Source organism: Pungitius pungitius, chromosome 5, assembly GCF_949316345.1.
Source record: "Pungitius pungitius chromosome 5, fPunPun2.1, whole genome shotgun sequence".
In the NCBI taxonomy this organism is placed as follows: Eukaryota; Metazoa; Chordata; class Actinopteri; order Perciformes; family Gasterosteidae; genus Pungitius; species Pungitius pungitius.
The window spans coordinates 14806756-14830348 of NC_084904.1; the positions used below are offsets into that span (position 1 = coordinate 14806756).

At 43.0% G+C, this 23593-nt stretch overlaps 1 protein-coding gene across 2 annotated transcripts; it reads left to right on the top strand.

Moving 5' to 3' along the window:
* Window positions 1-135: 135 nt before the first annotated feature.
* Window positions 136-23219, top strand: bin3 (bridging integrator 3). 2 transcript variants are annotated; one of them, XM_037481704.2, is made up of 9 exons: window positions 136-333; window positions 5890-5938; window positions 6938-6978; window positions 9217-9278; window positions 10837-10973; window positions 14802-14842; window positions 18862-19003; window positions 20077-20211; window positions 22761-23219. In XM_037481704.2, the coding sequence occupies exons 1-9, from the start codon at window positions 326-328 to the stop codon at window positions 22905-22907; spliced, it is 762 nt and encodes a 253-aa protein (XP_037337601.1). In that variant the 5' UTR covers window positions 136-325; the 3' UTR covers window positions 22908-23219. The 2 variants fall into 2 exon arrangements, with proteins under 2 accessions (XP_037337601.1, XP_062418375.1); XM_062562391.1 differs by lacking the exon at window positions 136-333 and adding an exon at window positions 887-1041.
* The last annotated feature ends 374 nt before the right edge of the window (window positions 23220-23593 follow it).

The following is a 23593-nucleotide window of genomic DNA, read 5'->3' on the forward strand; positions in this document are numbered from 1 at the left end:
TCACTTGCCTTCAGTTCACTTGGATCTCTACGTGCACACGCACACGCGCACGCGACGCGTATACCCAAAACACACACACTGCATTTCTAAAACACATTTAACAATAGCATATAAACTAAAGCCATTTTGTGTTATTATATGAACACATCATAACCTTGTTAGCAGTTGTTTTTTTCAGTTTATGACAAAACGTCCTTAGAGGAAACACAAGCGACTAATCTCCGGACTTCCTGTTTAAAGCCTGGCTGTTGACTGGCGAAAGGGGATGAAGTCCTTGGAAGATAATAAATCTACCCAATGAAACCGGAATAGAGCTTCAGTCAAAATGAGCTGGTATGTACAATCTACACACTCTTGACGATTGATCCGGCGTATTAGATTCAAACTATAATGTAGGACAACGTTAAACTACTAATAATGAACAAGGAGAGGGGGCTTGTCAACGGGCTCCGTCTATTTCCTGATAGCGCTAACGTTTCACATTATTAACGTAACGTTAACAGTTGAACATAAGTTAGCGCTAGCGTGTTTAACCCACGAATATAATCTGCCCGAGAGACCGTGAAACGCGTTATTGATCGATACCACTGTCTGCCTGGTAAACAGTTGCTAGATAAATTGGTAGCGTAAGCTGTTGCAAAGAGTTAACTCTCATCGATGGGTGTTTGATGACGTATTCGTTGTTTAGCTATCATGTGCGGTACCAAGTTGAGGCTAGTTTTTGCTTGCTGAAACATTAAGTTAATTTGGCAAGCGAATTTACACAAATGGAGTAAAGTGCATTCTAGAGCTTTAACTGCTGGCTGCTTGTTAATACATAACGTTACTGTTGAAAGAAACGTAAGTTGTTGCTATAGCAATAACGTCACTTGGAAACTAGCAATGCTAGCTAGCTAGCTTGTTTCTTGGTTCAACAGGATGAACACTGAAGCCATTTAAAGGGATTTGATCATCCGATGGCAGTAACGTTCGTCATCTGCTACAAGCCGTCGTCTGCGTTTTGACGTGCAAGCAACTATGATTAACACAACCATCTTCAATGTGGGTTTGTTTTGTGTGGGTTTGTTCTCGTACTGTTGTGTTGACATAATAATGTTTTATGTTTGGGCTAATAATGTAATGTAAGAAGTTACTCCAAGATACTAATCTGTTTTTTAAAGATTGTTTGGAACTTGGTGTGCCAAAGTAATCCATTTGCACATCCTGATCAGCAAGGATGAATGAAAGTGATTATAAATACATTTTTATTGGTACCAACGAAACATTTCGTTGAAAACAAACGTTTCCCTTTTCGCACATTTGGATATTTTTAGTCCTTAAAGTGCTTTGTAGTTTTCTGTGGAGCCACAGATGATTGGGGCACTCCGGTCAAAAGATGATGAGAGGTGGTGTGAACAGTTGGTTTCGTGACATAGTTTGAATGGATTATCTGCCCAGATATTAGCTGAATCTGACAGTCTTGTCATCCGAGCTCTTCCGTCCAGCTGGTGACGTCCCTGAGAAAGTAAACAACAGCAAACAAGGCTGTGCTATCATTTTCAGCCAAATGGCAACAAGAAAATGCATTCTTCTACAACAGAATATGTTTTGTTCATTTTTGATTCTTCACTCAAATAAGTTTAAATATCAAATATTGTTTTTTCAATATTGGGACCGTTTTTTGGGGGGTTTGTGTGTATGTATGTATGTATATATTCATATGCTCAAGCATATACTGTACATATGCAGTATATGCTTGTAAAACATATACTTTTATTGTCTTTTGGCTGCTTTTTGTCTTAAAAAGAGGTCTTCATAGTTGGACATGAATGCAGTTCAAGATGAAATGCAGAGAACTAAACACGTATCAGGCCAGCAACAAACTCTTTCAGTCACGTGGATGCGCACTGCCTCCCTTTGTAATATGTTACATGTTCTTAGTGCCATTTTCAGGGAAGACAGTAATCAAGTAAGCAAAAAGGCGTCAGTTAATAGCCGGCAAGCAAATCTTCCACCCGCACACACCGCCAAACGCAAGGTCAAGAGTGGGGTGCTCGACCAGTGAAAAGAGTCCTTTATGGGCTCTGCTGACTGATGCATTCCAGTAGGGCCTGCAAACTTGCCTCTATGACGTGAGCGGTTTGACTTTGGGGTCACCATCAGAACAATTCCACTTCCCAACATCTTCAACTAGCCCTCTGTGCTCCATGGAATATCTAAGGTTGAATGATGCACTATCCCTCTAATGGCGTACACATTTGCAGTTTTAGTGAAAAGCCATTGGCTCTTCCAGTCGATGTAAATGTGTCCCGGATAGAGAAGACTGTTGCGTCTTTGTTCTTGCCTACGTGCTTGCTTGATCACAGTGATGTGTAGCCCATTACAGTTTACAGCAAAGATCAGATAGCCCTGTAAATGCAGGCTTACCATCATGCTGATGATGACAGCAAGTGTGTAAAAGAGATTTTTTTTTTTTTTTACTGCGTCTTGGCTTGAAACTGGACAATGACCAATGTTGACCTCTAACCTCCCTTTTCACTGAGCTGCACAATCCTCGTTTCTGAAACTATCATATCCATATATCCCTTGAGTTATATGTACTTGTGTGAGTAAAGGTTTAGGGAATATTTGAATCCAAGTACTGTGCATGTACAAGTAACAATTAGGACTTCATATTATTTTTTCACAATTTATCCAAATTGGAAGTATCTAGCATTAATTACTAAAGCATTGGTCTCCAGGCTTAAATTCCTTACAGAAAAGAATTGGACCTCAGTGGTTGTAACACATACGTTTTCTGTCTTCAGCTGTTTTGCGGTCAGGTCTCTGCCATGTCAGACGCTAGTTCTAGGTTCACAGGACCTAACTTACCAGTGTTTCTAAATGTGACAGCCCCTACAGAAAGATGGCCGTGTGAAGAAACATTAGAAATCCTACTCCCCAGTGACTACCAGCCTCCCCCATTTTCTCCCTCTGGTTGTCTGCAACATTTTCCCTCTCCCACCCAACGCACACTTCACTCTGTGTGTTTGCCAGTTCTCATGAGCAGCTGAAGAGCGACCCCTTTCCCATGGCTCTTTGTAGAAGTGGATACACTCTGAATCTGTAACATTAAGGACTCACTTCACCCCCCCCCCCCCCCCCCCCTTCCCCCAAATATACCAAATGGATCCTTTGGTACGTTAAAGGGAAAATCCATCGTAATACAGTTGCACTTGGACTCTTGATGTCATCGAGAAACGAATCCTGTCATGGTCAGCGCTGCCAACACATGGCAAAAGAGAACATTGAAAGCGAACAGTTTCATGGTGCATTGATGGCTGCATTTCAAAATTGTAATGTTTATACTTGAACTCTTCCTGACATACCCACCCAATGCAAGGAAACATCAGAAGTCGTTGCTGTTGGTGGAAGCCTGAGAAATCCCCTTTGAATGCACCACCAGTGCTCTCCATTTGAACTTTGTAAAACACTAAATAGACAACATACTTGTCAATTTGTTTTCTTTCATAACCACATTTGCTGTGTTTTATCATTTTCCTCTTTTCTACAATTCATTTCATGTTCTCTGAAATTTCCTTTTTAAATTGTTCATTTTTCAAAATGGTCACTCACTGCTGTCGCACATATTGGTTGATTAAGTTTGATTGAGATCAACATTTGTCTTACAAAGTAGACCTGAGACAATTTACATATACAAAATCATAATTATTCTCCCACACAAAGAAATTGTGACACAGACACAATAATTCTCACCATCTCCAATGTTTATTAGCAAGATAATCTGGGAGGTTTTGCAGTTTAAACCAGTAGCAAGATGCATACAATTCCTATTAGTTTAAAACCTATTGATGTAGACACTGCGCAGTTGTAGTTTCTGGCTGATTATCAAAGTCATCAAATCAAATTTATTTATATAGCGCTTTACAACAACCAACAGGTATCCAAAGTGCTTCACATCAGTAAATAAGAATAAAACAACATACCTTGCAATTAAAAGAATGATACGTTAAAAAAAGTGGAATCATAAAAGGTTACATAGAGACAGGAATAAGAAATTGTCACACCACTACTGAGTATTAAAGGCCATTCTAAAAAGGTAGGTTTTGAGTTTAGACCTGAAACGAGCAACATCTGTAGTTGTGCGAATATCAGGGGGCAACTTATTCCAAAGTCTCGGGGCAGCAACCGCAAATGCCTGATCGCCCCATCGTTTGTACCTTGACCTCGGTACTTCTAAGAACAATTGATTGGAAGACCTCAAGGACCGACTGTGCTCACGCAGGGTTAAAATCTCTGATAAGTTCTCCGGAGCCAGGCCATTAAGGGCCTTAAAAACAAACATTAAAATCTTAAACTGTATTCTAAAACGCACAGGGAGCCAATGTTTATCAAATTCCATGTTGCAATCGAAAGTAACCCCCAAATTTCTGACAGCTGGCTTGATGTATAAATGATGTGCTCCCAAACTCAAAGATGGACCGTTTTATTGTGGCCGAAGTACTGAAGATGATAGACTCCGTCTTATCTTCGTTCTAGTTAAGAAAGTTTTGTGACAGCCACAACTTAATAGTATTTTGTGTATTTTGGAAAAGGGATGCATACGATGTCAAAGACTGTTACGTACGTAACTACGTTTTCCACTTAATGTGACGTTGTAGTGATTAAGTAATCGAAAGGTGTGTCAGGTAAGACTCTGGTGAGTAATTTCTATGGTTTTTTTCCGTGATGGCTCACCCAGATGATGACACGGTGGGTTAACCTTCTTTGCTGAGCCAAAAGCAACAACATATTTTTAGATGTTGGGAATCTGTAAAGATTTGAATGGATAAAAGATTTGTTCAAATGACGCCAATGAAGATAGTGTCTGGACAAATGGTAGTTGTTACAAACTAAAACTCGGCATCTACACGGAGCCAGCTAATCAAAATAAAGTGTCTCAGTCACTTGTGAAACCTGTCGGGCTGTTTTTTTTTACTAGATTAAGCTTGCTTGTATTTGGCCATGTTGAGTTTCGTGATTGAGCTGTCATCAGAAGGATCTTCCCCGCACATCAGTCGCATTCCCTGGTTGCACAACGAGGCCCTACATCACACCCTCTCTTTTCCATCTCATTAGTCTACACACCTTTCTTTTGACGCAGCTGCTGCCTCACCCTGCCTGTCAGCAGCAACTGTCCATCATATAGCTTAGATTTCAGGCTATTAGTGCCACATCAATGACAACCTACAACCCAGCACATTGCCATGGCAGTTTTTTCCCCCTTGTCTTCTGCTTTCCCAAAGCAGTCTGATAACGACTTATTAAGGCAATGGCAAGGTTTTGAAACGTGGATAAAAGATTGTGTTTTAACTAAGAAGGAACAGGTTTCTTTTACCCAAACTATTGTCAGAATGTCAGTGTGTTCTGTCTTTCATGTCTGAAGAAAAGTTTTTATTTCATTCTCAAAATGATGTGCAGCTACTTCAGTTACACAGGCATGGTTTTGTTTTTCGACTAATTTGTAGCAACCCTCTCAAGTTATATTTCAGAATGTCCTGGCTGTGCCCTGTTGAGTCCCAACACACTATTTTGCTTGATTATACAGTAAAGCGTGCGCATCAGTGTTTCGATTGCCAGCAGGGGTCGTGCATTAAAAGACACAAAGCAGAAGGACAACCACTTCTGTTTGGTGATAACCGCCTGCAATGAGAGCCAGATGTGTTCAGTGACGATGACATGTGGTTAATATACACAGTCCTGAGAGGCAGGAGTTAACAGCTTCAGATTGTTGGTGTCATGGATCTGAACGATGCGCAGGACCTTTGGACCTGTAGCAGTCTCTTAGACCTGTAACAGTCACTCATCACCCGTCAAGCAACAATGGAAGCGTTCCATTATTTCACCTTTTTTTTTCACCTGTGATTTCAGGATTCCCTTCAAGATTGGACAACCAAAGAAGCAGATTGTCTCTAAAACCGTAAGTCACTTACTAGAACAAAAGTTGACTCAATTAACTTGTTAATCAAAAACATTTAGTACATGAAAAAATCATCTTTTGGGAGGGTTTAGGAAACAGTGTATACAACATGAATAGTAGAATAAATAAGGTCATCAAAGTTCCTCACCAGAAAGAGGGACCCATGCAAGGGGGCAGAGGTGGTTACCTTGAAGTGACAGTGAGTGGGTGATCTCCTGGCTGGAGGAAACCACTTCCACCGTAATGGGACTGTGGCCCGGCAGTAACTGTCAGACTGGGTTTCCTGCATCCTGTGCCATCCCAGGCCAAAACCAGGGAGTGGGTTAGAGGCAGCCCAGTGAGTTTATCCGCTGGTGACAAAATGTCAACTGCCCTCCTCGTTGTTCCAGCCACTGTGTTTACATCCAGGAGCACACAGAACCACAAGACAGGAACCCCAGCTCTGTCGGTAACCTGCGTCGCATGTTTTGGAGACATGGTTGGACGAACTTGTTCACCCTGGGAACTAGAGGCACTCAGGATGTTACCTCCTTTTAATCCCCTGGAACCCTCTTTTGTTATAATTCCTTAGCTGTGGTCTGTGCCCAAGTTGCCTTTCTAGGAAATGGACACGGCCGAGGGAACTATTGGCATGAATGGAAAGGCGTAAACCATTGAGGCGGGTTGAGTGCTACCGCAAGCCTAGAGACTCCCATCAACTGTACATAATTTAATCGCACTACGAAGAAGCACTGGTTGTTGCTATTCTGTTTTATCATCTCAAACCAAGTAAAAACTTCATTTGTTGCTGGTCTAATTGACTTAGGCTTCTTTATTATTCTCTTCAGATGATGCAAAAATGTAAACAGGATTTTCTTTACCCAAATTTGATTCTCTGGACGTGTAGTTCCACAGACCTTGTGTGATGTGCGTATACATCTGTTGTGGTCGCAAATCCAATTGACACATGTTCATGCAATGATATCACACCATTTTTACATGAATTGTGTTCTTCTGTAGGTTGAAAGAGACTTCGAGCGGGAATATGACAAGCTCCAAAAGTAAGTTTGCTTTTTGAACCAAAGTTCAATGTTAAGGTCGACACGTGTTCTGAGCCGAACCTTCTCTTACTGCACGGCTGAGATTATAGAAACTCCCCGAGGGCCATGCAGGATGAGTGGGAGCACCATTTGCCTCTCAGGTTTTGTTGAGTAGGAGGACCCATTATCAGGAAGGTGTGGTGCCAATAGACCTTATAGATGAGTCAGAGCAGCAGGCCTGTACAGACTTATAGGTTCTCCACCCTAGAGATCCATATCAACACACTGTGGCCCAAATATACTTGGTAGACGTATCCACAGTTCCTGTTTTGGAATCCCATCTGACAGACAAAGGATTTTGGTGTAATATGACTTTAGAATTTTTCTAAAATAAGTAGACCTACCATGTGATGAATGCTTCTCGAAACCAGACAACTAGTAGCCTATTCAACAGGTTACTCCTGTCCATGTAAACAAATTGTAATATAATAGTTAGATATAAATATTGCCTTTTAAATTCTCTTTAGATGTCCTCAAAAAATTAGAAACACATGATGCTTGTCTGATCACTCTTTACAGCACATTGTTCAGGCCTACGTGGAATAATAAGAATAAGTTTTTGAATGTGGGTTTACTGAATTTAGAAATGCCAATTGCTAAAGATCTGTAATGTATTAATGTGCCTCAGGGGAGGACTGATATGGTTTTTAATACCCAGTCCTAGAACACATCACGACAAACAAAAGGATAAGAAGGACAAGTTATGATAGGGAGTAATTATTGGTTTATAGTTACCCTTAGACCCTACATCTGCACAGTTTACTAGCCCTTTGTTAGTACAACAAACAAATGAATAAATTACATTGCAACTGCAGATCAAAGTCTAAAATCAAGCTATTACAAATGCATTTTGACGTGGCTGATACCATTAAATTAATTCATAATGAATTGTTAACTAATTTGTCACTTGTGATTTGTTTTGTACAATGGGGATTTTTGGTGTTCTTACATAGTCAGAAACTGAATTAAGGCTTGTCTGTTTGAGTGCCATGGTTTAACTGCACTATAGGGTCTAGAGTCCTTGTTTACATGAAATGTGCACTTTATAATTTTATTTTGTACTGCACTGTTTGGCAATGTTGTTTTTCAATAAAATAAAATATTTGCATAAAGCAAGCCAATCCACTTTTCCATGTTGATAAGCGCCTTAAAATGAAAAGAAATATGGAAAAAATAAAGGAAGGGACATTTAGAATAGATAGAAAATGTGCAAATAATAGTGATTAATTTTGAGTTAGCTATGACATAGATGCGTTTAATCTTGATTACATATTTTAATCAATTGACAATACTATTCAGAACTAAAAATAGTACTTTTTGGTACAAATGCCCAACCCCTTTAGGTATAACATTTTGAATAGTCAGCGTTGAGGCAGAAGCACACATTCATGTTCGGTTGCTTATTCTGTTTATTTATCAGCTGCTTAAAAATGACAAAAACCTCCCTGTAAGTGGAGACAACAGGCTGCCATTTGTGGGTTACCAGTGTCCTAAATCTTGTGGCCATAGTGACCCCACTAGAAATCCTTTGGATAACCCAGTTTTTGTGCTCTCTGTTAGAACAATACCTCAAAGCAAAGATGGAAATGAGAGCACCACAATCCCCTTTTCATCAAAAAGGAGAAATTACATGTCGGCAGTCTCAGGGGAGTTTCTAAACCTCTCATTTGCCTTAATTGATGTAATGAATGGCGTGTGTTTTCAGCCTCCATAGGCTGGTAATTGCCATTTTTAACACCCATCAATGGAATATGAGCACTGGAATGATTGAAGACATTAATGCTTTTCAGAGGAAATGTGTTTGACAGTAACAACAAGGATTCCCTGAATTATTAATTAGCTAACGGATGTTACAATAGCATTTTATGTGGAATCAATGAAATGTGTAATTCCTTCTTGAACCATGTCTTCTTTTATATACTAATTTCCTTTTCTATGTTTTTGGTTTGGATGTTTTCAACACGTCTTTAATGGATGGAATCAACTTTGAAAAGTGTATAGCTTTAACTCTGATTTGTCGTGTACAAATCTGAAGCCCTTGTACCTTTTTTGTCGGGTTTGGTATTGTTTCTTCTTTCTAATGCCATTGTTTGTTACTCATTGTAGCCTATATGCCCTATTGTTGCCAGTGTTGCTGATGCTTTACTGTTTATCCTTACCAGAAGCTGGTTTATAATCATTCTCCTTTTTGTTTTACAGGCTGGAAGATCAGACAAAAAAGCTTCACAAGGACATGAAGAAAAGCACTGAGGCTGATTTAGGTGTGTTCTACCTCCCAACGTGTGTGTTACAGCCTGGTGTGCCATTGATCTCCACTTGTTCACCAACATACTTGATGTTGCTTGGCAGGTTTTCAGGGCTAGACAGACTCTTTGGTTGTCTTGGTTTTTTTTTGGTGGTGCAGCAGTTCTCTGAACAACTCGACAAATGAGACGACACAATACAGGCCTTAATCTTTCAAAGCTTTTTCCGTCCCTATCATAGTGTGTGTTTTAGATTTAATAGTGTACTGCTCAATTCGTCTGCCATCTCTGGCCTCATTTATTCAAGCAATTGTTGGCCACAGACCCCATGTTTACTCTACTTTTTATTTGCCTGGTTGTTGGTTATGGAGTTGTGTACTTTTGGAAGCAGCAATAGGCATGGCCTGTGGTAAGTATTCGGTTGTGGGGGTGGAAGAGCGGGGACGGATGGAGGAGTGAGAGACTTCTTCATTTCCTCTCCTTTGTGCTCTGGAATATGGATGTTGGCATCATCAAAGCGTATTAGCTGTCAGTGCCTCATTACCGTTAATGGATTCCATCTGTTGCACAGGTCCCTACTCCAACAACTGCTCCTAAACAAAACACTGGGCCTACTCTGCATGTCAGCACTGCATCTAATAAACTCCTTTCTCTATCAACCATCATTCATCAAGTAAAAGGTGGTGACTTGCAGAACTCGATTAAACTTGCTTCCAATTAGCCGGTGGGAGCCAATAATATATTTTGATGCTTGCTTCTGTAAGTAACAGAAATGCCGAACGTGGCAGGGATAGTTGTTCTCCCCATACTGAGGAATTTCTCGTCTGATTTCAGCCCTTTGTGTTTACAAGTGACTTGAGCTTCACTTATTTGCACCTTACCAACACAAATCATTAAATCGCAGACCTTGTGTCACCTTTTGCTTTTCGTGACCCTGTAATAAAAATGTCTTAAGCCATGTAAGTCAAGGCCAAATCTAGCAATTTGTGACCTGTCAAATTGAGAAAGATGCAGAAGCGGCACGCAACGATAATTGATTGGTTGAAGATCGCTCTTAAGAGGATCCTGAGGGAGTGTGAAAAGAAACCAAAGACTGGTCCAGATCTCCATGAAGCCCATTTTCCCCACAGGCTCACCTGTCAGCTTGTATCTCCTCAGTGAAGCTCATTTATTGAGACTGTGAAGCCATAATCTGATATGTGCTCTGTGTCTAAACAACGTGGCATGTGTGCAGATTAACAGTAATTGGAGCTGTCAGTATAGAAACATTGTACAGATTTCTGGTGCTCTGGTGAACATTCATCACGGCAGCCAGTCCCACCAACCCCTCAGCCTTTTACAATGTGGGCAGCGCTGTGCCACTTTGCTGCTCAGTGCTTTCACAAAAGATCACTTTTGAAGACCACAGACAAAGACATGGAGGAACAGTTGATGAGTTTTTTTTAAATGAAAAAATCCCCTGTTGTTGAATGTCTATCTTAGGACATATGCAGTAACCATTTAAATGGCCCGTAGTCTACACTGTAGTCCGAAAGATGTTTTACCTTGTGTGTGTGTGTGTGTGTTTGTGTTTCAGCCATGTCCAAAGCAGCAGTGAAGATCTCTGCAGACCTGCTGAGTAACCCACTGTGTGATCAGGACCAGGCCTTCATGGACTCCATGACCGCTTTAGATACCGCTATGAGAAGGATGGACTCCTTCAACCAGGAGAAGGTCAGACTCATACCCACCCAAGTCTCCCACTCTTTTTCTTTTCAGTGCTTTTCTCACTCTTTTGCTGTGTTTCTCTGCTTTGTTTCCTTGGCATTCACCATTGGCACGGATACCATTATGATAGCACCGGGGGAAAATGTCTTTCCTCAGACATTCAAAGTAGGAAACTAAGCGGGTTCTTGTTGAAAATGCATGTTTTCATATTTGTCAATATTGTGCAGCCTGTGGACTAAAAACCATCCGTATGCCTTTCCTTCTGCTGCTTTTGAAAAGCATCTGTGGCATCATCCTCTATAAGCTCAAGCTACTGGTTATCAGCTGTGAAGATTGATGCACTTGTGACTCACTGGTGTCTAAAATAACTCGTACAATGGAAAGGCCTCTTTTTTTCAACAGGAAAAGCCTGTATGTCCTCTCACAAAATCTATAGACGTACTTGTATGCAGATGGCTTGCATAGTGAACAAGGAATCTATTGTATTACTTATTTAAACAAACCTCTGGCTTTAGTTTAACACTGTTTCTTTACATAAGTGGTTTTATACTACATATCATAACTTTTACAGCAAAAAGGTTTTTTTTTCTTTTTCACGGAGAACAGCAACAGTTATCAGCTTTAATTCACAACACTATATAGAAATCTCATTTTTGTTGGTAGAACTAGAGGAGAACCATCCACAAACTTTCAAATTGTATACAGTCCATCTGGGGAACCCAAAGTGAAGCTTCCACACGAAGACAACATACATGTACAATATTGTCCATAACGTCCTCTTATTGCACTTTGTGTTTTGATAGTATTATTTATTGTGTTTATAGTATTTGTTGATTTGCTCTGTTTTCCTGTGTTCTCGGTTTGCTTTCACTCTCGCATGTTTTGTCCTAAGGGGTAACCACACAGAAGTCAACATTTCATTCCAGGACTCACAGACGTACTATCTCACTGACTTTGTGAAGATCTCTTCTTTGGCTATCAGGGAAGATATCAGATTATTTGCCAGGTGCACTTTGGGTTTTTTGATTAGAATCATCGCCACGGGTAGTTATGAAGTGAATCATAGTGGCCTTGCATCTGTGCATCCACAAGGCACTACACTGTGAAGGGCAGACTTTTAAAGAGGAAGAAAATGCAGCAGATTGCACTAAGGCGCATATACCAATCAGTGTTTTTCTTAATCATTGCCCCGCTGTTTGTGGTTTTGAGCTTTTCACATTTGTTACCTTCGAAAATATCCCCTTAATTTTCACCGTCAGTTGTGTACCAGAATGATTTTATACAAAATGTTTAGATTTTTGGCCTAATTAACTTTCTACCTTCATGCAAAGTGACAAAGAGAAAAAATAATTGTAGTGAATATCATTTGCAGTAAGTGGATTATAAGCTACTATGCTGCAGCATTGCAGTCACTCTTTTGTTTCTCTCCTTTCCTATTCCGCTACAACATCTTCAGACTGGCTTTTGCTCACAACTCATCAAATTTTACAGGAGCCATTTTGAATGACTAGACAAAGTAGAACGTGGGTTTGGATTGAGCGTGTGGGTTTGACCCGGGGTGCGCATATGTTCCAGAGCTTGGCTTGGTTCAGCGCCAAGTATTGCAATCCTGCCAGTTAGACTGTCTTCAGTATATAGTTGAGATTAAGATAGAAGAAGATGATAAAGATTCTCTCTGAAAAAGACTTTTTCCTGCTCGCTAAAACTGAAACCTTTTATACCTGTCATCTCTTGTGATTTGTGTTTTCACATTTGAGGCCGTCTCTATCAGCAAAAGGTATAACGTGTCTTTACGGACATTGATTCAGCTCGGCACTTCTATTCCAGCATAGTTTTCACTCGTGGAGGACTACAGTCTCCAACATTATTGACGTGGTTGTATGTTGTTTTTTTTTTTCTTTCTTTCTTTCCAGACTTTAATCCGGAGTGTTTTTTTGACTACAAGGTCACACCCGATTTTCTCTTCACTTCTTTCACTCTTACCAAATAAAAATCTTCGCCTCAACACACCGTTCCGTTGCTGGTTTGGGCAGGGCTGCGTGGCTGAAAGTGAGCTGAAGGCGAAATAGTGATTGTGAGAACTTTTTGGTCAGCCTGCTACGTGGAATATCACCCCAGGTTTGCTAGGTGTTTAAAAATCCAGCACAGCTCAACACGGCTCGAGCTTCTCCCTTCAAGCCGACTGTTGATTCTGACGGCACCGGCAGCAAACCCTGTTGCTCCTGCAAAACAGACACAAAAGCATCCACCCTTTGCTCTTCCCGGCGTTGAGACGAGATGTTCCGCCGCAGGGTCCGCAAGTGAGAGAGCCAGCAGATAAAACGTGCAGCGATAATGAAGGCAGCAGTGGCCCAGGTCTGTGTGTTTTATTTCTGGGGCTGAGGAGGGCGCACAGCCCCGCCGGCACACTGCTGTCGAAGCTGAGCCCCGGCGTAGATGGCGGCGGCGCAGCAGAGGATGCTCCGTTTGGAGGGATATTGATTTCCTCTGCGATCTGTGTGTATTTTTGGGAGGCCTGTGTGCCGGGATGCCCTCTGCCCCGTGACTCACTGATGGAGACTACTGCTTGAGCGCCGGCCTCAGGCTCTGCAGGGCCTCCAAGGAATAGCTCTGCATCCCCCCCCCCCCCCCCCCTCTCACTGTGGGAAGGGGCAGAGGGTAGAGGGCACAAGCATGCTTAAGCAAATCTGCCGCTGTTGTTTTCCCTCCTCGCTGCATGCTCTCACCTTAGAAGCAGCGGCGCAGCTCCAGTGAGGGGCACGGGGGAGCAGGGGAGGAGGGGGGGGGGTTTGAATATGTAAAACAAAGACAATGTGAATTCCCATGTACTTATTTGTTATTGGTTCTCCGTTTTCCCTCAGACCACAATCAACCATTTTGTACTCTGAGATGAGCCGGCGTGGAGCGCTGAGCGCTGCTGCATGTTCTCCGAGATGGTCAGGGGCATTTTTGCAGAGCACAGCTGCGATCTCGCCTCCCCCTTGTTGTTGGGTGATTGACTGTCCTTCCAATAGCGAGTGAACATATGATTAGTGGAGCTGCTCACTATTATCACGCCGCTGTCACTTCACATCTCTCTGTTTTTGAAGCATTCTCCAGCTCTGTTCTTGGTATTTGCTCTCCACTTCACTCGATTGGCGGATTAATTTAGCAGTCTGTCATTCGCGGAGATCCAGGAGTAGCAGTCGTTTTGAATCTGCAATGTAAATTACGTTGGAAACTTTATTAATTGTGCGCCAACTTCTGTCGATGAGACTTGGTGCCGGGGCTGGAGGCCTCGTGGTGAGATGTTCATTTACTTCCATTTAACACCCCCCCCCCCTTTTCCCCCCCTTCCCTCCCCTGTCAGTTCAGGCAAACAGAAGGAGAATGCAGAAAAATATAAACTGTTATTGTTAAAATGTTTGTTTGCAAAGAACTTTCATCTTGTAAGGCAGCCCACCCTCCACAGGATTTGAAATCAGTTGGGCTTTGCTTTCATGTCCTTCCCCTGACAGTTCCATCCTTTTGTATCGCTGGCTCGATGAATATTCAGGGGTTTCTCCTCGGGGCTTGTGTACAATAAAACAGTCAACGTCATGAAAGTTTCTTTGCAAGGCGCCCCCCTCTTTCCCTCGCTCCTCTTTTTTTCTTGAGTCCTCTGTTTTGAAATGTACACAATTGTAGATGTTTGTTCAGTTCATTACTTTGCAGCTAATGAGTGAGCGATGTAGACGCTAGTATGTTCCAACTGTGGTTTTGATGTAACCCTATTTGACAATACAAAACCATTTTTTGTAAAGTCTCCTAAGATTTGCTTTTTCCTTGTGTTAACAATTGTTATTTTTATTTCAGGTCAACCAGATCCAGAAGACGGTTATTGACCCGCTAAAAAAGTAAGTGTCCGTCTTCATTTCTTGAACTTTTATCTGTGTCTATATTTCAAGGATTTGCATTGAATGACACTCAACATAAGACCAGGGTTCAATATAGCTGTTCCGACAGGTTTTAATATTTGTTTGGTGCAGGGTTAAAAAAAATCACTGTTTTAATAGTTCACTTTTTGTGCCTAATATTCTGGTTAAATCCATAAAACACACCCTTGAGCTCAAGTCAACATTTGTATTATTGACACAGTTCTTGTTGTACTGGGCAACAGAAAGGCCTGAAGTGTAGTGCAGATTGTTAACTGAACTAAAGAGTGAGTGGTGGTAGTGCGTCTGGAAGAGGGTTTATTCGGTGCTCATTCCTAATATTCCCCCCCCTTGTGAGAGGGCGGTGAGTGCTATTCCATTTGTAATGTTTCATTTTTTCAAACACACACACACACTGTACTTGCACATGCAAAGCAGAGGTACTGAAGGGAGTGGTTGGACTATCCCTCCCTGCTTCCGGAGTGCTTGTTAAGGATCTGCTTCCTCCTCTTGGCTCCTCCCAGGAGATTGATTATACATATGCTGTTTATGGGAGCATATGCATGTTTCAATTTCAGCTTTATGTTGAACTCAAGAAGCTTGTTAGTTTTTTTGTTTTAATAACCAGTGTAAAAATATTTCTCTGTTAAACAAATTGATTTGATGTATGTTTGTGTGTGTGTGTGTGTGTCTGAAGCCCCGTCTTTCTTGTGTGCTCTGGTGGTGGAGCAATGACAGGATGGAATGGTTCTAATTTCCTCCTCCTGGTGGGTGGAAGGCGGACGTGTGGGCAGGCTCAGAATATGGCAAAGGGCCCAGCTTCCTGGGCCCAGAGCCGTGGATTGGTTGAGGAGGGGAACTGTCTCAGGACTGCGCACACTCTCTCTCACACACACACGCACACACACCAAAACTAACCCAGATTTTGGAGGGGTTGCTGCCTCACAAGTATGGTATTTAAGACCATAAAGTTGGAAATGTACATGATTCTGTAATGGAGCTGAGGAAGTTAGTTCATAAACAAGTAATCTGGCCTCTACATTGACTTTTTCCCCTCCTTAAAGACTTTGCACTATTAATTCTTAGTTTTGTTTACTAAGTGTCTTCTCTAGAAAACAGACGCAAAAGCAACTGTACTTTTAAAGCCTCCATTAAGGTCCCATTAGTCCGTCACTAATGAATTTTTTTTCATTCTTTACACAAAATACTCCATTGCTGATATTGTGTCATCATGAAGAGAGTTGAAAGGAGAACGTTGGTGTTAATGGAAGATCTTGAGCGTGTGTGTGTGTGTGTGTCCTTATGTATGTGTATTAGATATGTGCTTGTGTTCCTGCCATTTAAGGTTTTTGTCATTTTTAGTACTTAGTTTGAAACAAATGAAAACGCAGCCCCCACCTCTCCTCCTCGCTCTCAGGCTCCGATGGGAGTTGTGTCCACCCAGCGGGGTCACTCCATGACGTGACTTTGTTTATGCGAGGGGAGGGGAGTGCGTGGGCATGGAGGCATTCGTGTTATCCAGGCCTCCTAACCTAGCCCTTTCTGCTCCGTTGCTCTTCTGGGTGAGACAGAAGTCAAAGCCTGTTTGGAGACCTCAGTCCCGGGTCGAGCTGTGACTAGACGGGCCACATGATTCACCCCCTTCCAATCAGAGGAAGACTCTGTGGGGATGATGAGATTTCTTGGGGGAGGGGGGGGGGAAGCAGTAGTTTTAATTTTGTTAGATCTGGTGTATCGTGTTTCCAGGCTGCTTGAGTTTTGATCAACAAAGCGCAGGGCAAGTTACGGCAAGACGAAACTCTCCTTGTGGGACAAAGGAGGTTCTGCTGGCATGTACGTTCACACACCCGCAGGTTCCCATGGCCCAATCCTCTCAAACCATTCGTACTTACTTAACATGGGCAACACAGTGTACAGTGTTGCACATTTAAGAGTGTGATACTTTCCGTTTTCTAGTGGTTAACTTTTTGTTTTTTCGCAGTAGCGAGTTATGTCATGTTGATGGTCAAACGGGACAGCCTGCCTCCTAGACCGAGGGTGTCTGGACCAGAGCCGCTCATAAACAGACTTTCTGGTCCAGATGCTATTTCCATCCAGCCTGTTCACCACACCCGACCCGTCACATGTTTGGTGGTGAGCTCTTGGTCCTCGGCGTGGCCCTCAGTCTGCAGGTGTAGACCTAGCCGCCTGACTGGCAGCTGTCATCGAGGGGAACGTCCAATAGCAATCCTTCTGAATATACAGTCACCTTTGACCAGGGCCGCCGCTGCACATTCTGGTGTGGGGGCCTTTGGCACAGCTGAGTCACTATACCACCCGGTCACACAGAGCAACTAACTGTAAGCATCACGGATTGGACAGGAATGGGTTAACAAGCCTTTGGCTCTGCGTCTTGCTCTTCCTCCTCCTTCAGTACCAGGAGAGCCGTGGCCCTTAAGTCTTCTAGTGCACTGAAACCGAGCCGTTGCTGGCAGCGTTGTCCCACTTTTGAGAACAAAACGCATGCCACCATGATGTGTCATGAGGAAATAGCCGTGCGCCTGTCAGGTGAAGTGCGCTAGTGAGAATGCGATCAGCCTCTTGTCATCTGAACGCTGGTTGGCTGCCGCTGCGGTGTCGTCAGCCAATAGTGTTGGAGAGCAGTCATGCCTAGAGGGCAGTGACATAATCCCTTGCCACTTCAAGCATGTGTACACTGGAGCAGATAGTAGACTTTAGGACCGGCATCCACTCCTGCCATAAACTGGGCCAAAGTGGTGTTTTATAAATAGCGGAGGAACGTGGGCTGTCGGGCTTGGCTGAGCTGAGCTATGTGATGTCACTCGAATGCTACAAGACCACTCCTTGCCTGACATCCTGTAGGAAACAATCCTTACTTGTCTGACTGGGACTAGGCTTCACTTTCTACGTCTCGTACCCCGCCCCTTTGCCCTTTGGTAAGGTGTACGCTATGTGGATTTGATTGTGAAATTCCATCATTTCTCAGTGGCTCCCTCATCTGCTGCACAGAGCGGGACGAGGGTTGGCATGGAGAGCAAAGTAAATCATGCCCACACAGTTTCTAGGTAATAATGCTACGGGCAGCAGAAGCTGACATCGTAAACTGTTGTAGTATTGTACCTATACAGGTGCTAAAATGCTTTTAAATGGGTCATTCAAAAGAGCTTTATCTATGTGTTCATGTTACCTGTTATACTCTTGCTCTTTAAAAACGCTTGCGTCTATATGTTAGAAAGATAAAGAGTTTCCTGTTGAGGCTGTAAGTAATTTGTACTATTGGGATTTTAATTCAATGCTGTTTTATTTTCTAACATCCAGCCACATATGTTGTATATTCTTAGATTTATTTTTGTTTACTTATAAAATGAGGCATTACTAACAAATACAGTTAGGAAGAGAGATTATTGTGTTGTTTATATTTGGCTTGATAATTTAATTTAATTCAATATTTAGCTGGAGATTCACTATATACAGTATTCCTTCCTGCTTCCCATTAAAAGCAGACACAAAACCAGTCCCAGGATGAAGCTCACACTCCTGTTGCTAAGTTACAGATGAGTGTTTCCCTATTTTCAGTGCTGAAGACTAGGATTCTCATTGGAAGAATATATTTTCATTTTGAATATGATAATTGTCACAAAATGAATCGTTTCATGCCATTTTGAACTACAGTAATTAGATAATAGATTAGAGGCAGCTTAAAGCAGAGCTGTCCTCTGGGGTTTGAGAGTAGCTGTCCAATAAGATGTTTAGGAGAGGTATTTTAATGACTTTTATTAACATAGAATGACATGCAGAATTTCATAGAGCAATTTGCTTTATTGGTTTTAGTAGTCACCTTCTCCCCAGAAAAATTGTTTTCTTCCTTTTTGAGTACTCTGAGTGTCCCGGTATATCTGCTTACACACACGTGTGTGTGTGTGTGTGTGTGTGTGTGTGTGTGTGTGTGTGTTTTAGTACACGGCGGTGTCTAAGGTTGTCTGTGTCCCACTTTACCGCAGGTACAGTGGCGTCTTCCCCAGCCTCAACATGGCAGTGAAGCGCCGGGAACAGGCTCTGCAGGACTACAAACGCTTGCAATCCAAAGCGGAGAAGTATGAAGAGAAAGACAAAACGGGGCCCGTTATGGTCAAACTGCATCAGGTACTGTGAGTTTAATGCTTGCACTGTGCACGGTGTCGCTCCACTCCATTGCTCCCTCTACCTGCAGAGGGCCAGAGTTCACTTGCTCTTACATGTTCCACATATTGTGAATAGGGCGCAATAAGTGGAGAACGACACAAATGCTGACTGGATACGAACAAAAATAGTTGAGCACATGCACACTGTACATGTGCGCTCCTTCACCCACGCAAGCTACCAGGCTCTCAAGTAGTGCCTTTTCAAAAAGGCGCTGCTGCACATCTACAGGCATGTAATTGAGAATTGTAGACACACGCATACACACACCGTGAGGCCACTGCAGAAGCGCACACATTCACAGATAGCGCTGCAGTGCTGCCTATGCTATTGCTTCGAACACATCCTCACATGGCGAGCCACCCACACACATTGAGAAAAGCACTGTCAGGGGAACAAAGCCTTGGAAGAGGCCCCTACATCCCTGCCCTTTGAGTCCCTGTGCACTTAAAGAAATGATCCTGGGAAAACACTTGTATGCCATTTTAACTGCCTTTTGTAAAGCCAACCAACTAATGTGAAGAGAACTTACCATAATGCAGTAGATAAACAGTGTGTTTCAATGAAGCAAACCCCCTCATCCCCTTTTGCCTTAATAAACAATCTCTGCCCCTCGCACATATTCATTGTGCATTCCATAACTCCAATCCTACAGTAGACTACCCGCTAATACATTCACACACACACAGATCAGTGGTGCTGGAGTCCACTCACAGCCAAGTCTGCCCACATAACCCACTCCTCCTCACTGTGGTCGTGATTACAGCCTTTTTTTTTTGTTGCAATGCTTCTCCGTGGGAATTAGACAAAAATCTTTCTGAACAATGAGAAAGATGGCTCCTTTGCCGTAATGCTTCAAACTACCATGCTCCTGTTTTCTCAAAATCTGCAATTCGTTGCCCTCGTTTTTGTGGCAGAATGTGTAAATCACAACCTGAGCTGACATGGTGGATTGAGAGAATGTTATGTAAAATTACAAGTGCTAACGACCAATGTTAAGCAGTTCTTTTGTCTCCTCGCTCCCCTCCACACCCCAGGCCAGAGAGGAGCTCCGACCGGTCAGGGACGACTTCGAGGTCAAGAACAAGCAGCTGCTGGACGAGATGCCCAAATTCTACCACAGTCGCATCGACTACTTCCAGCCCAGCTTCGAGGCTCTGATCAGGGCGCAGGTTAGTGATTCCCCCCCGGCCCTCCTTACGGGGACACACAAACTATAATATGCTTGTGAATGCACGCACATACACACCCCACAGTGTCTGCTACGCCCTCCAAACGTTGATTAGACAGTGGACGAAGTGTCTGATGGGAGGAAGTGTATAATTGTGGCCGTCTGTCTCCCTCCACGCTCTCCTAATGTGATTAACCCCCCCCCCCCCCAGTGACGGCCCACACTGCTGCGTTTAGCCCAGCAAGGCCTCATCCGTCTGGCTCCACTGCAGCCCTGCATGTCGTCCGCCAACCTGAAGCTGCTCTTAAAGCAGCTGGGCGTCTCAAGTTAGCGCCACCATGTCCCCCCACCCCAGACCTGCCTGGCCATGTCATTTCCTCTATGGGACAGTCACTGGCACACTCCCAATCAGTTAACTTGATTATCCTTGTCCTAATGCCAATTATGGAGTCCTATGTTGTACTTTGAACTTGAAAATTAGAAACCTGAACAATCTGTTACGACCAACATGAAATATCACCGCAAATCTGCGCTAAGCTTGTGTTAAATTGTACCTGGCTTGGCAGGGTGCGAGGTTAGTTATCATTCAAACTTATGCTTTATTTCTATTCATGTATCTCAAGCACATGAATGAGCATTTACACATGTTTACACACCAGCTCACACACACACACACACACACACACATACACGCTCGGCCACACGTGGGTGGCCAGTGGACCTCATCCCAGCCTGCAAGTACTTGTTTTCATCCTCCACTCCCTCCTCTCCCAGCCGCTGTTGCTGCTCGGCTCCCAGCGGCAGCAGGAAAAGGCACAAGGCTGCCTTTGTTTGAGCCTTCGGTCTCACTATCACAAGTCCCGTCCTCCAACTGTCAGTGGGACACTTGGCTTGACCTGTCCACCTGTACAGATGTTGATGAATTGAGACATTGTCTCACAGTCTTGTATTCTGCGCTCCATGTGTTCTTTTAAAAAAAAAAAAAACATTTGAACAATTGCCTCGTCATTTTCTCAGTTGATTTCCTTTGTTTCCTGAAGCAGTGGTCACACAATGTTTGTAGGACGTAGTGGGTTCATTGCAGCATACATTATTCATTATTTTTGTGGGCTAAAAGGTCAAAGTGTAACTTCTCCGTATACATATTAAGCAGCTGAGACAGTGGTATGTTAAAATGTCCAGACACAATTCAATTCAATTCAATTCATTTTATTTTGTATAGCCCAAAATCGCAAATTACAAATTTGCCTCAGAGGGCTTTACAGTCTGTACACATGCAACATCCTCTGTCCCGAAACCCTCACATCGGCACAGGAAAAACTCCCCAAAATATGAAAAAACCCTTCAATGGGGAAAAAAGGGAAGAAACCTTAGGGAGAACGTCAGAGGAGGGATCCCTCTCCCGGGATGGACAGACTGCAATGGATGTCATGTGTACATGACATCTAATTTCAAGCTTTGCTTCAGCCAAAGACGCCCTTTTGTATCGTAGGTGGTCACAGGCTGCGTTTACTCCTCCCGGTGAGTGGACTAATTGTAATAGTGTCTTTGCTCCAGAGGCCACTCAAAAGCTGATCTGGTGTACATTATCATCACTGGTCAAATGGGCATTTCCGATGGCCCTTTCAACAAGCCGTTTTGAGCAAAAGAATATCCGCTTTACCCCCTCAAACAGCAGTAACCCAATACTTATGGCCCACTCATGTGGTTTAGGTGGCAAATGTTGGTATAAACATACAAAGGCCTCTCAGGCTGAGCACTTAAAAAAGCTTGTACAAGGTGGTTTCAGAAACGTGACTTGTTTTTCCTTTGGGTCTGACGTTGTCAAATCTGTTCATGACAGAGTGAGACATGTTAGTTCTGTATAAGATGCATGACTCCTGGTTATTTCCTGCTTAACCTCGCCCTTAGTCTGTTGTGATTTAGTAGATCAGTCTACAAAAAGACACACGTGTAATTTCTGAGAAGCCTATGGTGCCTTTGAGTGCATGGTATCCAATGCATCGCTGCATGAATTAATATGAATATGTGTGTGTGTGGGGGGTGGGGGGGGTTTAAGGGGTTGTATTTCCCCACTACTTTCATTCTCTGCCTACTCTTCTGGAGTCTTGTAATGTGATTAAAGTCTATTAATCATCAAAGCAACTCTCTAGGGAGCTTGACTCATGAACTGTGGGGAAGAAGCAGGGGTGGGAAGTGTCAAGAAAGCTTTCAGTAAACACCCTCTATCTCTTGTTCAGATCGGGAGAGAAAAGCAGGGTCACTACCCACTGAAGTATCGGGGTTTTTGGGGCTTTGTCGGCGTTGTTTGATATCCGTGGGCTCCCTCTTCTCCTTTCAAATCACTTCTCATTAGCAGAGTTGAAGAGGTACGAGACCAGCAGCTTGAGACTAGCGTGAGTAAGAGCAAGGTTAGATTCTGCTAGCAGAGTCCGGATATGAATTTGTTGGGAGTTTTTTCCCCTCAGAGGCTTTTAAGAAAGGACCGTGGACCCTTCCTGACTTCCCATCAGACAGGACCATTTCCATTTTTTTTTTCCTGTTCCCCAGGTGGTCTATTACACCGAAATGTACAAGATCTTCAGCGAGTTAACAGACCAGATCGACCAGGCAGGACTGACTGACGAGCAGAGGGAGAGGGAGACCGAGGCCAAGCTCAGCGAGTTGCGTGCTCTGTCCATTGTCGCCGACGACTGAGGGAGGACGGCCGAAAAACCCGGGAAGGGTTTCTTTCATGCCTCTCTGAATGGAGTGCAGTCTTTTCAGGCTCCTTCGTGCAGTTCAAACGGACAGCAACAGCCTTAACCTGATTATCAGATTGTTTCCTTGCGGCCTCATCATCACCCTCCCCATTCCTCTTGCGCTACAATCCCATGTTTCATCCTTTCTACAGACACTCTGGAACTCACAGCAGCTGAAATGCTACATTAAACTAAGCCATTAGCCACGTGCAGCATTACAAGCCAATGCTTTTTTTTTTTTTTATGTTTTTAAAGGAATCAATCTGTTCTCGTCAGAACTAATTTACAAGGATACACTTTGGTGTCACAGTTGTCTATTAGCGTTTGCTTCTAGAGCAGGAATGTTTTTATTAGTCACATCTGCAATGTCACTGACAATTTTTAAAATCTTTAATGGCCTATGTTTAAAATGATAACTACAAACAGAATGTTATGCAATATACTGAAGGTTCCCGGCAATAAAATGTAAGTGTGTATTTCGGCCTTTGCTGGTTATCTCTAAGTTTAGCTTTGTGCCATGTCGTGTGAGGGCTTGTCATTGGGGTTTATTAGGATGGTTTGGACAAAATCACCTGTACATGAAGTGCCTACATTGTCCTGCCTGTCAAGGGGAGTGATTTTGTGTCTGTGCAGCAGCGTCGA

What these genes read in the sequence shown, in the direction of transcription:
- bin3 (XM_037481704.2), top strand. An exon ending in AGCAGATTGTCTCTAAAACC is followed by an intron (nt 5,939 to 6,937) that starts GTAAGTCACTTA and finishes GTTCTTCTGTAG; the next exon opens with GTTGAAAGAGACTTCGAGCG. An exon ending in TTATGGTCAAACTGCATCAG is followed by an intron (nt 19,004 to 20,076) that starts GTACTGTGAGTT and finishes TCCACACCCCAG; the next exon opens with GCCAGAGAGGAGCTCCGACC.